The 14,125-nt window shown below is 35.9% G+C and overlaps 5 protein-coding genes across 6 annotated transcripts; 1 reads left to right on the forward strand and 4 right to left on the reverse strand.

Moving 5' to 3' along the window:
- Positions 1-434: 434 nt before the first annotated feature.
- Positions 435-4,145, reverse strand: LOC125575487 (structural maintenance of chromosomes flexible hinge domain-containing protein GMI1-like). The gene is made up of 14 exons (XM_048761983.1): positions 4,042-4,145; positions 3,785-3,959; positions 3,567-3,675; positions 3,315-3,409; positions 3,120-3,218; positions 2,915-2,981; positions 2,748-2,833; positions 2,391-2,672; positions 2,044-2,310; positions 1,816-1,930; positions 1,513-1,729; positions 1,276-1,434; positions 881-1,198; positions 435-766 (listed from the first exon to the last, which is right to left on the reverse strand). Exons 2-14 carry the CDS (start codon positions 3,827-3,829, stop codon positions 565-567), a joined length of 2,061 nt encoding a protein of 686 aa, XP_048617940.1. The 5' UTR covers positions 3,830-3,959; positions 4,042-4,145; the 3' UTR covers positions 435-564.
- LOC111211847 (structural maintenance of chromosomes flexible hinge domain-containing protein GMI1-like) lies at positions 4,129-5,072 on the reverse strand. The gene is made up of 3 exons (XM_048761984.1): positions 4,876-5,072; positions 4,673-4,789; positions 4,129-4,546 (listed from the first exon to the last, which is right to left on the reverse strand). Exons 1-3 carry the CDS (start codon positions 4,957-4,959, stop codon positions 4,172-4,174), a joined length of 576 nt encoding a protein of 191 aa, XP_048617941.1. The 5' UTR covers positions 4,960-5,072; the 3' UTR covers positions 4,129-4,171.
- Positions 5,073-5,132: 60 nt separating this feature from the next.
- On the reverse strand, positions 5,133-8,810 carry LOC106412326 (structural maintenance of chromosomes flexible hinge domain-containing protein GMI1-like). Its single transcript, XM_048764289.1, has 19 exons — positions 8,469-8,810; positions 8,321-8,353; positions 8,136-8,222; positions 7,998-8,053; positions 7,839-7,922; positions 7,586-7,658; positions 7,426-7,481; positions 7,245-7,353; positions 7,084-7,152; positions 6,881-6,967; positions 6,723-6,773; positions 6,531-6,642; positions 6,383-6,438; positions 6,152-6,280; positions 6,005-6,083; positions 5,854-5,888; positions 5,705-5,780; positions 5,430-5,618; positions 5,133-5,349 (listed from the first exon to the last, which is right to left on the reverse strand). The coding sequence occupies exons 1-19, from the start codon at positions 8,808-8,810 to the stop codon at positions 5,162-5,164; spliced, it is 1,911 nt and encodes a 636-aa protein (XP_048620246.1). The 3' UTR covers positions 5,133-5,161.
- Positions 8,811-10,737: 1,927 nt separating this feature from the next.
- Positions 10,738-12,242, forward strand: LOC106411619 (vesicle transport protein SFT2B). 2 transcript variants are annotated; one of them, XM_013852411.3, is made up of 6 exons: positions 10,738-10,967; positions 11,048-11,101; positions 11,197-11,270; positions 11,465-11,582; positions 11,724-11,782; positions 11,888-12,242. In XM_013852411.3, the coding sequence occupies exons 1-6, from the start codon at positions 10,860-10,862 to the stop codon at positions 11,967-11,969; spliced, it is 495 nt and encodes a 164-aa protein (XP_013707865.2). In that variant the 5' UTR covers positions 10,738-10,859; the 3' UTR covers positions 11,970-12,242. The 2 variants fall into 2 exon arrangements, with proteins under 2 accessions (XP_013707865.2, XP_013707866.2); XM_013852412.3 differs by having other exon boundaries at positions 10,739-10,967; positions 11,891-12,242.
- A 133-nt stretch (positions 12,243-12,375) lies between these two features.
- LOC111207455 lies at positions 12,376-13,082 on the reverse strand. The gene is made up of 3 exons (XM_022705501.2): positions 12,874-13,082; positions 12,621-12,778; positions 12,376-12,530 (listed from the first exon to the last, which is right to left on the reverse strand). Exons 1-3 carry the CDS (start codon positions 13,010-13,012, stop codon positions 12,513-12,515), a joined length of 315 nt encoding a protein of 104 aa, XP_022561222.2. The 5' UTR covers positions 13,013-13,082; the 3' UTR covers positions 12,376-12,512.
- Positions 13,083-14,125: the final 1,043 nt, after the last annotated feature.

Genomic DNA, 14,125 nt, shown 5'->3' on the forward strand with positions numbered 1-14,125 from the left:
CATTCGAAGAGGTCCTTTTGGAGACTTTTTTTTTGGATCAAATCCTTTTGAGACTTTTAAAAGACGTAATAAAACAGAAGTTTGGTGCTTGACTTTGGTCGGTGCTCGACTTTGGACGTCTCGATTATGTTGTGCATGAGCAGGTATATTTCTTGTTAGGTGCATGCCATCTGCTAGGTAAGTGGAAAGAAGGATGCATAGTCTTTCTCAGAAAAAGAAAGAAAGAAGGATTGAAGAGTTTGGTTTGATCTTTGCATTCTAGTGATCAATCATCTTAAATGATGAGGGGCATGATGGGTAGGTAAACTCATGGGCCTACTCTCGTTGAAAACTTGAGTAAACTTTAATTTCTTTTCTTCAATATGATTGGTTAGGACCACTTCGGTCAACCCAGCTAGCACCCAAAACAAGGAGAACAAAGAAACTACCCAAAAAACACAGAAAGCCAAACCGATTATCATAAGTCATAAATAGCCATACCAACGAGTCAGCCAATGTTTAAAAATCTTATTCAACTCATAAGTCCTAAAGGCCAAAGGTTTAAGTCGACTGACATGCTCTAGATTAGCTTTCTAGAGAAAGCTTTGTTGCACTGTCAGATCTTTCATTAGCCTTGTTCATTTTCTTCTCCAACTTACTCAACAAACACCTCGCCTTCACTATCTTCTTTTCAACCCTTCTCACTCTGTTTCTTGCTTCTTCTAAGTTGCTCCACTTCTCTTCTTCGTTTTCCCTTACTGTAATCGGGAAATGAATCTCCGGTTTACTGACATAAAACAAAATTAATAAACCGAAAATCATATCAGCAGTCACATACACAAATGATCAAACAAATGCAAGAAAGGAAGTGTCAATGGTTATAAAGATCAAGTATCTGTACCGGGAACATATAAACTTGTTTCCTTTTGCTATAAATCCATCTAACGATACTGCACCATCACCACTGATGTGTTCAAGAGCCTCTTTAGCCTGTGTTTGGGTCTCATAAACCTGTAACTTCCCAAACACATCATAGAACAGCGTTTCCCTAAGCCCGTGGCCCTCGTATGTTTTGATGTTTAACTCTTCTTCAGCCAGGTTGATCATGTTCACTGCATAGCCTATGAAGCCCGGTATGGGATCTCCATCGGGTAGTTTTGGATCATCCATGGCTAGTTTCCTCTGAGGATCATTCTCCACAATTCCACCAGTCCAGGGACTACATCTTTGGAAAAAAAGACCATCAAGAAACAACACATTAGGGTTTAGCAAAACAAAACTTGAGCGGCACGTTACCTAGTTGCACCAAGGCACAGAACATGAAACCGACTGGTAATTGATCTTTCGAGCCTAGCTGCTTCGGCTTGAAGCATGGGATCAATGTTCGGTCCAAGTCTTGACGATTTGCATACCAAAGCTAGCATTGTGTCTTCTCCCAAATACTCAGACAATACCCTGTCATACTCATATCAAGTTACTGAAGTTTTTGTACAAAGTTTAGACAATATGATCAACTCTAGCTATTGATATCACCTGCTTAGAGGGGTTGAGGCAACTGAACCAAGAAGCGCTACGATGCCGAACACACCTTCCTTTGACAGAAGCATAGACTTTGAAGCCGGTGCATTTCTGTACAAAGAACAGAACACTGATGCAGCAGTGTTATGATGATTCTCTTCTATGTGTTTCATCATCGATTCTTTGTTGGATAGGCACTCTGGGAACGACACACCGTGAGGTTCCAGAGAAGCTGAGATGGAGGCACCATGAATGAGAGTATGTTATAAATAACAATTTGTGAAGCTCTTAAACCAAGTTTAAACAACTAATAGTTACCTTGCAAGGCACTCAACTCTTGCACAGCCTCTTCTTGTTCAGCCTCCAAACATTTTAGACACTCATTTGCTTCAGATATCCTTTCAGTGTAACTATTGAGCTTTGCTTTTAGTATCTGCAGGAAAAAGAAGCATTTTCAAGCAAGTAGCTGAGGCAAGAACTTGGAATGCAAGTTACATCATTCTACATTTTTTGTGTGGCTTAAATAGGTAATATGATCATACATACCTCAGTGTACTCACTGAACTGTGCCATATCCACTGGGTCAGTTTGGCTATTGATAGCCGATGACATATCTCTAATGGACAAAACTCTAAACTGTGAAGGTGGAGTCTGTTGAGTTAGAAACTCTGAAGATGGAGTCTGTTGAGTTGGAACCACCAATGGATTTGTAGTTGAACCCATCTTTGATAGAGGTGTTAGATATATCCTAGGATTAGGTTCATAACAACGAATCTCATCTCTTTCAAATGTTTGGGCAGGAGTTAGCTGAATCTGAAAATTAATAGAAGATTATATTAACAACATGCATTTTCTTCTCATTGGTAGAAACATATTTCAAGATAAATTACTACCTTTAAGTTCATATGAAGCTCTGGATGCCTAGAATGGAAAACCTTGAAAGAGAAGGCACCCTCAGTCTCCGGTAAGGAAAGAGAAGTGATTTTGCAGGAGCCATGAACAAAGGCATATCTGGTTGTACTATCAACGCTGCATGAATCGGATTCAATGCTCAAGGTGTGGAAACACTCGGATTTATCGTCATTGTTGATACTAGTATCCATAATTCCATATGAATCCGTCACTTTAAACTTGAGGTTTGTAAGATTTGTACCAGCAGTACAGTACTCCGGGAGCTGATCGGAAAAAAACAAAACATGATAATTGTTTAGGGAGAACAAGGGAGATAAACTCAGTTACAAATATTTTACCTCTGTTAACAGCCTGAGCTCTCTTATCTCAACTAGAGACTCTCTCTTGAAGATCTCTTCCTTGCCAGACATTATAGAGAGTGACACTACAGAGAAACAAAGATATTAGACAATCAGAAGACCTCATTTTATTACATCTTACAAAACAATGCCACCAGATTTTATACCGGGTTTGCCATAGCCTGCTGTGACTTTGAGAATCCCAGACAGATCAATGCAGCCATCACTATCAACCTATGAAGTGATCAAAGAACTTAAAATATTAAATGAAACGAACATTTGTTTACTTATTCTTTCTATCGTGTACATGCAAAAATTTAGTCATTGATCATCTTTAATAAAAAATAATTGAAGAAAATAAGCGTATCGCACCTTTAAGTCTAAGCACATCCTGTCTTGGATAAAAAGGCCACTAGTACAAATCGGAACATTGGTACCTTCTGCAACATGGTTATTATATTCATCGAACATCTGCGCAAAAAGTTAGTGCATTCAGCTTCACTTGATGGAAAAACTAATTACTTAAAAAATTACATGCATAAACCTTTATCATATTTATATGCATACCTCCAAGATGAAGTTTTCAACAGTAGAATCCGGAAGCAAGTTTTCTAAAGCCTGTGCATCTTTCTCGACAACGCACTTCAAAGGCCCAGGTTTAACTGAAAATACGAAAAGCTCATTAAGCAAAAATATCAATTCTACACAGAAGTACACTTGTAAATCAGGTTATGTTGTATATTAATACATTTCCTGTTTCCCAGTTCCATACAAATGAATACATGTTTCTATAAAAAAAATTCAAAGCACAAGGCTTACCTATACAAGCAACAGAGACGGAAAATGGTTCATCCTTTGAGCATATTTCTAAGGTTGCTTCATAATCTGGTCTGATGTCATCTAACGCATCAGTCTCAACGACCATATTCTGCATTAGTGTAAGAAATTGAGATAATCATAGACTACCACCAGAAGCTTTGTATATAGTATCTATTTATTAAAAAAAAGTATAGTCACAACATTAGGACTTAAGATACCTTGAGTTTGAGAATTCCACTATCTGTCAGGTTAGCCTCAATCATGTAAACCGGGACTTCAAATTCTGGGCTGGCTTTCAGTCTAACTTCCAGACTTGGAACAGAAGTGAATGGTATCTGATTCTCATACTCATCTAAACAATAGATAGATAAAGGTGGAAGAGACGATCCCACCCTGTAGATAAACAGTTACTATCGATCAAAAGAAGGATGTAAGTGAAGAAATGTCTGACATGCAATGCAGTTATGAGTCTTACCTAACATTAATGGTCTCTTGATTACCACCAAGTTTCCAGCTTCCCACCTTAGAAGATGGTTTAACAATCACCTTCTTTTTACAAGTAACTGAATTACCCTGAAATGAAAATATATATTCTATCAATTAGATTATGTGATATCTTGTAGATATTTTAAGTGGCATGTAAGACTTTCAACAGAGAAACTGAAAATGTAAGTGCCAGCCTTTTTGAACAAGTGTGGGATCTTGGACTCAAGTTGAAAGATGTAAAGACCATGCAACCCTCCACGGTTTGTAGGAAAACATCGATCCGAATACAAAGGTTTTGCATTCTTCTCCCTTGATTTCATTTGTGTGCCTTGTAGTTCTACTTCCATGAGCATCTCTCTATCCATCTTCACAAAATGTTTCTGGTCCAACTTTTTAGACAGCTTTGAAGATGTGTAGCTAGCAGGTCTAACAACTGCAACAATCTGTTGTGGTAGGGTTTGTCCAGCACACACTGATGCACCAATAGTTGTTTCCTGTAACATAATTATTGAAATACAAGTGCTTAGATTCAAGTAGATGGTGATAAAGGCATTAAAATGAACAAAGATGAGTTAAGTCTAGCAGTCTATGTCCTAAATTATAACATCAAACACTATTACCCCATTAAATTTCAATGTTCTGCAGTCTTTCTCATCCAGCAAATCAATTCTTGATGGATCCTTTTCTTTTTGCTTGACAAGTTTTCTGTTCCATTCATTATCATCAATAAGTACACACTGCAAACAAAAAACACATCTCAGAGTTATATTAAAAGAGTATGCAGAAGAAAAGAAAAGAATGGTTTCAAGGTTCAGCTATTGACCTTTTCAGTGTCTATAATACTAATTGGGAAAGATGAAGATTTTCGGATTTTCAGTTTTGAGATTCCTTTAATGGTTGAAAGCATGCATCCTTCTTCCTCACAGAAATTTATTTGCCTACATGTTTAAAAAAAAAAAAAGTCAGAATATAACTAGTAACAATAGTGAGAAGTCATCGACAAATCAGAACTTAGTTTAAATCAGTCACCTGCAAATAATCCGAGCATCACCTGCTTAGAAGACACATTGAAAGAGATCAATCCACAACGACTACAAAAAGCACGATACTCATTTGTAGTAGAGACAGTTAACTTTACCTCCTGTTTCATCCTCAAAGTTTTCTATAAGGAAATAGTCAATTGTTGCATAGACATCGTTCTTGTGAACTCCTCCACATGCTCCTTTCATAATCTTGATCTTCTGTCCACGTTCCCATGACTTCCCTTTTCTCTTCATTACCTTGTGCACCCTCACAGCTACAGCTCAAAGGCAATTCAATTACAAATGAACCATTTTTTATATGTTAGAACGATAAAGTGTTTGGGGCTAAACATACCTTCACAATCATGAGAAATGCAAAGAGCTTTCTTATCCAAAGAATCAAATATAACGGTTGCTTCATCTTCACCCATGGCATCTTCTTCATCATATGACTTATGCATCTTAAGAACCCAATCATGATAACTCTGCTCCACTTGCCCATAAGTCAAACTTGTTCCTTCTCTATGAATCACCATACTAACATCTGTAGAACCAAGAGTTAAGTCTACTCTAGTCACTAGAAGAATAGCAAAAAATAATTATAAGTTCGAATTTTTTTTTGTAACTAACCGTTATCCTTCTCCTTGGATTTATTACCAAAGTTTTTCAGAGCCACAGAGAATAGGTTTTGGCTTGAAAGATCAGTCTGCAAAAAAAAAAAAGCATGATCAGTAATCAAACAAAGATGGCACTAGTTAGAGGATAGTGTTTAAGCTCACCTTTGAGGGTGTTGGGACAAAACCAGCATCCAAATCTACAACCACCATAAAACATATTATGAAAAGAAGCATGCATATAACTTGACATACCGACAAAACATACAATCATAAAACATTATATGAATAAAAGCATGTATATAACTTGACATACCGACAAAACATTTCACTCTTTGGCAACATTTCTGCAGAGTAGAGGCTCTGGCTCCTCTTTCCATGAACGGAATTGATGCCTACACAGAAAATAGCATTGGTCAAAATGTTCTTTGTCTAAGAGAAGAGAAGACTAGAGATGACTAACCCAAGGAACTTCTGGGAGTAGACGGCCAAGCCTTCTTACTGAAACACGACCAAAAGTTTGGAAGCTTTCAGAAACTTTGTATCCTTCCTTCTCTAAGCTTTCCATAATTATATCAGTGCTCTCTTTTCCCTACAGCATGCAAAGTTAAGAGAGCTCACAAATTTTTCAGTTCAAGAAAGGTAACCAAAGAGGTCAACAGGGTTCACTTCTTTTGAAAATTTTTTGTCATACATGGACGATTGGAAAATATACAAACTTGAGACGAGCGTTTGCCTCTTGTGATGTCCCTGCATGACAAACAATGAGATGAATTTACCTACCACATGATGAAGCAAAAGCAAGCCAGGCGCAACTTAAACTGTCCAAGGTTTATTAGTACCTTTTCTTTTTTCGTAGATACGAATCTGAAACCAAAACTCTTCACCCTTGGAGTTTAGGTTGGTGGTGGCAACCTCTCCACCCACTATCTCAGTTAAATCCTCTCCATGAACCTTTGAAAATGTCAAAAAAGAAAAGAGATAAAGCAATGAATGTAACTAAGAGCACGAAAATAAGAATGATAGTATCAAACCTGAAACTCAACAGGCCTCAGAGTCCTTCCCGTTTTAGATACTTCATCATACTACAAGGTTGACAAAAGTAAGAAAAAACATTACTCCGTCCATGAACCACCAGAATAAAGAGATTAGTTTTATTACATAATGTCAGTAGTCTCAGCTAAACAATTACCTGGATGTAAGGAAAATAAATATCCTTAAGTCTGCACTGAAGTTGATATATCTCTGGGATCTTACATTTCCATTCAAAAATCTCAACCTAGAAATTAAATAGAAAAGCAGTTTCAGATAAAGCATATACTCATCTTAACTTGCAGTTTCAGAACTCAAGTATTAAAAAGAGATGAATAAAATAAATATCAAAATGACATGTACCTTTGTGAAGCTTCCATGAGGAGATAACTTCATTTCCTCGTCCAAAGGATCCCTCATTCCACCGTCGACCTTTACAAAAAAGACACTGTTTAAGAACTCAGACTTTAACAAGTAATAAGAATCTAAACGGAGTTGCAAGATGAATGTATATGATAAATAACCTTCCAGTTCTTTCCGGAGGTAGAACGATTGTCAATCAAAGCTTCTTTGTTGAGTTGCAGGGTGAATACTTTCTTGGACTGTTTCGTCTTCGACGACACTAAAGTACGCCTAACCATGCAAAGTTAGTTAAATGCACATGATAAGGAAAGGAACATTGATGGATAAAACAGGAACTCACACCTTCCCAAATGCATACACGCGTATGCACCTCCATATCCAAACATCCCAAAGAATGGCTACGTAGCATAAGATTGAATATTCAGCAGTAATACTTTTTCTTGTGTATAAAGATTGATGCAAGCAGAAAATGTCCTGAGTTTTCTTAAGAATAGTTAGCTACCATAAGGTATGGTGGTTTGCCTCCAATAGCTTTGGATTTGGAGGACCTGTGAATTGAAGCTCCTATTTTTCCCCTGCACATTTTGACAATAAGCAAGATGCTCAAAATTGCAGTATCAACTTAAGCAAATAATAACATCTTACGTTTTGACCAAAAAAAAAGAACATCTTATGTTTTTCAAGTTGTCTCAGTAATATATTAATATATAGTAACAACATCTTCAATGTATTCAGAGCATTTGAAAAAGGCTCACCACTTAGCAATAGAGTTTTCCTTGCTACTGTCCATTCCAGGACCAGAATCAAAGACTGAAATCCGATCTTCGAGAACATCCACACTGCAAGAGAAGTCACATTGCATTCAGAGATAAAACTCAAGTTGGATCATATGAACTCTTATGACAAGAACAAACCTAATCAGTCTTCTGTTACCAGGGGAACAAGACCACACAGCTTGCAAAGAATTATCCTGTGAAAAATGAGCAAAATGAAAACTGGTGTTCTTTATCAGGAAATCTTATTTTATAAGGTAATTGTAACTGAACACTTACAATCAGATCCGCAAGAGCTGTCTCAAAGCTATAATTTTCAGGTAGTTCTTTCAGCATATCAGTATCAGGAGTCAAATCCCACATATTCTGCAAAAAATAACATAGAATCTAATCATCATCACCAACACAAGTTAAGAAGTCAATGATATCATACATATATCAAAGAACTAAATAATAATACTGACCTCATACATAGTGGTAGCTTCACCAGACCCGTCCTGATCCAGAGATTAAAGTTGATGGAAAATACATTCAGAAAAAAATCATAGTTATCAGAATCAACACATCAGAGAAGATCAAATGAAAGCAACAAAAGAAAAGTAAACAGCTCACATCAAGACGTAGTATATTGCACGAATCAGGCTTAAAAGTCTCAAGTCGAACCATTCCTATAATCTTCTCACCGTTAAAGTCAAGATAAGATTCAGCAGCCAGATTCCAATCAATACGTTTCCTCATCTTTCCTGACAACACACAGCTCTTCCGAGTTTTCTCATACTCCTCTTTCACCAGATTAACGAAATTCCTTATCGACATTTCAGGTTGTGGGTTATTAAGTGTGAGTGTCACATTTGTGCCGTTTGGTAAGAGAATCTTGAGTTTGTAAAACTTATCTTCTTCATCATCATCATCAACTTGAACCAGTGCTCTCTTGGGCGGTCTCCGGTTGCTCATCTGGAATACAAATTCATGAGAAAACCTACAAAAGAAAAAAAAAACTTTCACGATGAAGAAGAGAAACTATAATATTAATATACCTTTTGAGGGGAAATGCAGAGAAAGAACTGTAAAAACGCAACCAGATGAGAAGAAGACGCAGAGGACGAGAGAGAAGCGAGTTAGTATTGGAAACAAGAGGATGAAGAGACGTGGTGTGAGAGAGAGTAAGTGAAGAGGCTCATTATAAACGTATATTACACGCTTCCATGCAGCAATTTTTTTTTAAAATATATATAATTTTTTGAAATAAAAAGTGAGATTTTATTGGCTTTTAATTAGGTGCTATGTTTCCCAAGAGAAGCAAACTGTTACTCCCTCTTTTTAATTTTAATTTAATTTAATGTTCATGCACACAGATTAATAAAATATTTAATTTTAAATATTTTTAAAATAAAATCATCACTACTTATTCATCTAATCTTGTTTCAATCCATAAAAAATATACTACATCCGTTCCATAAAGATATATTTTTTTATTATTTTTACATATATTAAGAAAACACATTAAACTACTATAATGAATGTATCGTTTTCTGTAATTTTCAATTTTCAATAACTTTTAACCAATAATAATTCAATAAAGTCAATTAATTTTCTTGAATTTTACAATTTTTTCATATAAAACACAAAAAATATATTTTTCCAAAACAAACATTTTTTCTAAAAAGTATATCTTAATGGAACGGAGGGAGTATATAACATATAAAGTTAAAATAAATTATATTAAAATTTTAAAACGACTTTTGTTTTAAAACTAAATTTAGGCATGTCCAATATGTTATAACTGAACCGTGCCAAACCGAACCAAACCGAAATAGACAATATGGTGTGGTTTTGGTATATACCATATAAACCGAATGGATATGATTTTATAAAAACCGTAGGATTTAGATATAGTTTGGTTTATAACCGATTAAACCCGAACAAAACTGATCAAAAGTAGAAACATGTAAATATGTACATATTTTCTAACGTCACATGAAAATCTATTTGTTATATAAGTTATTTTTTTGTTAATAATTATTACCATATTTTTTTTATAGTAATAAATAATCTTAATTTGAAAAACACTTAAATATAATTAAATAACAATTCATCGCAACTGAGACTTCTTATTTTCTTAGTCTTCTTCTTTTAAAAATTTTGCTTTCTTTTAGCATTGATTAAATTGAAGTGAATGTTATAAATTTGATGGATAATAACTAGAAAAAAATTATGAATTTTTTTTTTCTTATTTATAAACGAACAGAGTTTCACTCGAATAAGCATGACTTTGATGAACACTAAATATGAAAGAGTGGAAAAACTTTTCTTTCGTACTTCTCTTTTGTTTTTTATTTTTATTTTCAAAATTTTGAATTTTGATTTTAATTCTAGATTTGATTATTTCATCCGAAGGTATAAGCGTTTTTATTTTATTTTTTTCTTTTATTTGAAAATATATATAATATGATTTCAAACTAAAGAAGTATGTTTTGGTATAAAACTGAATAAACTGAAAACCGACGGTATATAAACCAAACCGAACCAAAGTAAATATGGATTTAAAATGATAGTTATATTTTACTAATCGAAATACCAAAAAAATCGAACCGAAACCGAACCGATATCCGGATTGAACACTCCTAACCAAAATGAAACAGGACGAGTAAATACACAAGTACTCTAGAGCTTTATGTACTTTCGGAAATACGCCGAGACAGCCAAAAATTAACATTTCACTTGTTGCTCTCTACCTCTGTCTGCTTTCGAATCTGACTAGGAAATTTCTGTACTCTAGTGGGCCAGCTTCATCAATTACAAGGGTCCTGATGGGCCGAAACTGATGGGCCTATATTTTATCCAAAATTCGTCAACAAAACTTATACAAAGTAAATTTAAAAATGAATATGATTGGTTAGCACTTGGCCACTTTGGTCTCAAAGCCAGCCAGCAAAGCAGCGAACATTTCTTCCTAGATTGAACTGTTGTTTATCATATCCTCCGATCAATCATCGGAACAAGATGCAGAAGCTGAACGAACTCTTCTCTGGCGGCGGAGACGGCGAAGGAGCAAACGATAGCTTCCTTGAAGATGGATCGGAGGGTCTCTGTTCTCTCTCCACAACTCAGGTTTTCTCCTCCTCCTGTGTTCTTTTGTTCGTTCTTCTTCTTATTCTCTGTTTGCTGAATCTCTTCTACGATTTTTGCAGAGAATGTACGGATTCGCCGCGTCCTTGGCCGCTGGTTTACTTCTCATGTTTCTGGTAAATATCGATTTCACACATCCAATGCCCTCTTTGGAATGAGTCTTGTGACCAATCTGTAATAAGTAATTCATGTTTCTTTTCTTCTTCATCAGTCCATGATCGTGTTTGCTATCCCCATCAAGTTTGCGCTGCTCTTTACATTCGGAAATGTTCTCGCTATTGGAAGGTATGTTGTGTCCGACAAGAACTTGCGGTTTTGTCTTAAAAAACATTTGTTAGCGATTTCAGTTCTTGAGATCAATAGGTTTTTGAATGGTTCTTCTGTTCTCATTTCTCTCAAAGATCCTTCCTTTATTGTGTTTAGGATGAAATTACGGAATAACCAGTTAGATGACCTTGACGTTGTTTTTTCTTTGGCAGCACAGCCTTCCTCATGGGACCTGAGCAACAGATAAACATGATGTTGGACCCTGTTCGTATCTACGCTACTTCCATCTATGGCGGATGCGTCCTTCTTGCACTCATTTGCGCTCTCTTGGTAATAACTTCTTTCTCCCTTTCTCATACAATGTTTAGTTCCAAAGCTAGATCTAAAATTAGTAATCTCCAAAGTCTGCAACTTTGTTTTTTTCTTCCAATACCTCTTAGCTTGAAACTTCATTTATCTTGTCTCCTGTAGATCCACAGCAAAATTTTGACAGTGATTGCGATCTTATGCGAGACTTGTGCACTTATTTGGTAAGTTCAATGCTTTATATTCAGCCCAAAAGACGATTTGTTTCTACAATGTCTTCTTGAGTTCGGTTCAAACACATTATTCATTAACACAATGGTAATAATTAGCAGGTACAGCCTCAGTTATATTCCGTTTGCACGAAGAATGGTCTCTGAAATAATGATCCGTCTCTGTGACACCGAGCTATAGTCATCTAAGAGGCATACACATGACACGACCTCCCTTTTTTACTGGTCTCAAGAATTTGAGATATGATTCTTCTTCAATACTTGTTGATTTTTATTTTGTTTGATCTGATCCGGTGGTTTGTACATGAATCAGAAGTAACGCAAATTGAGTTTCTTTGGTTGGGGACTTGAAGCTGTGTGTGTATTTTTGCTGCTTCAGACTTAACGGTCACTTGACATTTGTTTGATAAGAGATTACTTATTCATATAATCCCTCGGAGTTGTCAATTTACCATTGCTTTCTATAGTTTCTTACGTTTAATTTATACACATTATCCTGGAATATGCTTAATTTTTTTACTACCTTATAGTTTAATTTTCCCAATAAAAAAATGTCAAGGCAATAATGCTTAGATACAAGATAGGCCTTGACAACGAGAAACAGCATCATATTCTCTTACATTATTAGTTCTTTCTTTGCATTAAAAAAAAACATATAATAAAAGTTCACCAGCCGAAAAAGACCGAAGCCCAAAGTCTTATCAAATCTTCAAACGTCAAAACGTCAGATGCAACCTCCCAACTACAAGATTCAAAGCAGAACAAAAAAACAAGAGTTGAGTTAGTAATACTGTTTCTTGTCTTTTTATTTTTTGTAATGAAAGTATCTAACCATTATGGATTCGATTTCCTTGTCGGATACAGGAGTGCGTTTCGGCTGGAGTGATGCTTTCCCTCCATCAGCAATGTTCTTCGGCGCCGCCGGGACATCTGAACTCGCCGTCACGTTCCTCTTTCCGCCGGCAACAGATCCATACGCTGGTCCAGAACCTGAGAATTAATAAAAGCTAGTGACGTGTAATTGGCATCTAATAAATCAAGAACCAAAATATAAAAAAGTGCAGTGAAAGAGAAAAGATGTTAACCTGATGAAGTAGAAGGAGAGGAAGATGAAGAATGTCTCTGAGGAAATTTGATACGAGGAATTCTCTTCATCTTCTGCTTCCTATTGATTCTTGAGTTGAGAGATACTTTGCCTTTTGTTCTTGATTTTTTTCTGTCCATAGAGGGACCAAAACTCTTATCTTTATCCTGAACTTAATGGGCTAATGGGCCTAACAAGTGTTCCTATGATGGTCTTTCTGTACAAATTAATACAACTTGGATACTACTAAAAAAGGAAATATTCAGTTTTCAGTATAACAAAAACTATATTCTCATAATATTTTTGCTAAACTGTATATATTATCTAAATGAAAACAAAAAATTTACAAGAAAATCTAGTTTGAGCCATCTTGACATAAAGAAAATAAAAAACAAGATGGGTCATTGATTTAACTCATACGCCTAAAGCACTATCTTAACAACATCACCATAAGCGAGTGGAACTGTTTGCTTAGTCTTCTAGCAGATAGAATGTTTCTCATTTCCTTTTCAATGCCATAGAAGACTGAAGCCGGGGGAATTGATGTCTGGTTATGAATCAGATTGTTCATTTGCTTCCACAGGTGGAAAACAACCGTTTGCACAACAAGCTTACGAAGGAGAGTTAGCTTGCTTGATGGTGAAGCTCAAATCCAAGAAAGGAGCTCATCCCAGCTCAGGAACATAGATATCGGTGGTTGGCACCTGAGAAGCACCTCCCTCCAAACTTTCTGACTGTATTCGCACTACAACATAAAGTGGTCTCTGGTTTCGATGAATCTTGAGCAGAATAAGCAATTAGCAGAGATAGGCAGTCCCCATTCGGCCAGCCTTGCCTCAGTAGGGAACCTGTCATAATTTTCTGTCCACATTGTAAAGGGATGTTTCGGTACAGCCCCTTTGAACCAGACTACATCAATCCAGTTCTTTTTCTCTTGTCTTGGCCGAAGCACTTCCCAAGTGGTAGAGGACCCGAAAAAAGTTCTCATAATAGAACAAGTTCAAAGGATAATTACATGTTTAATTGGATATTCATACATGTACTCCAAAAGTAGTTCATTGAGAATACGTTTTCAACTAACTTATGGTAGGATGTCACGCACTATATACATTGATAGATGTCAACAAAGCCGATCTTTGGGGTAAACATATGAAACTAATGCTTACAGCCCTTAATTTTATTATTTAAAATCTTAATTCTACAATAATTTTGCGGTATGATTTTATAGGTCTAGGAAAAATATCTAAACTTTG

This window comes from Brassica napus, chromosome C7 (assembly GCF_020379485.1).
Source record: "Brassica napus cultivar Da-Ae chromosome C7, Da-Ae, whole genome shotgun sequence".
Taxonomy (NCBI): domain Eukaryota; kingdom Viridiplantae; phylum Streptophyta; class Magnoliopsida; order Brassicales; family Brassicaceae; genus Brassica; species Brassica napus.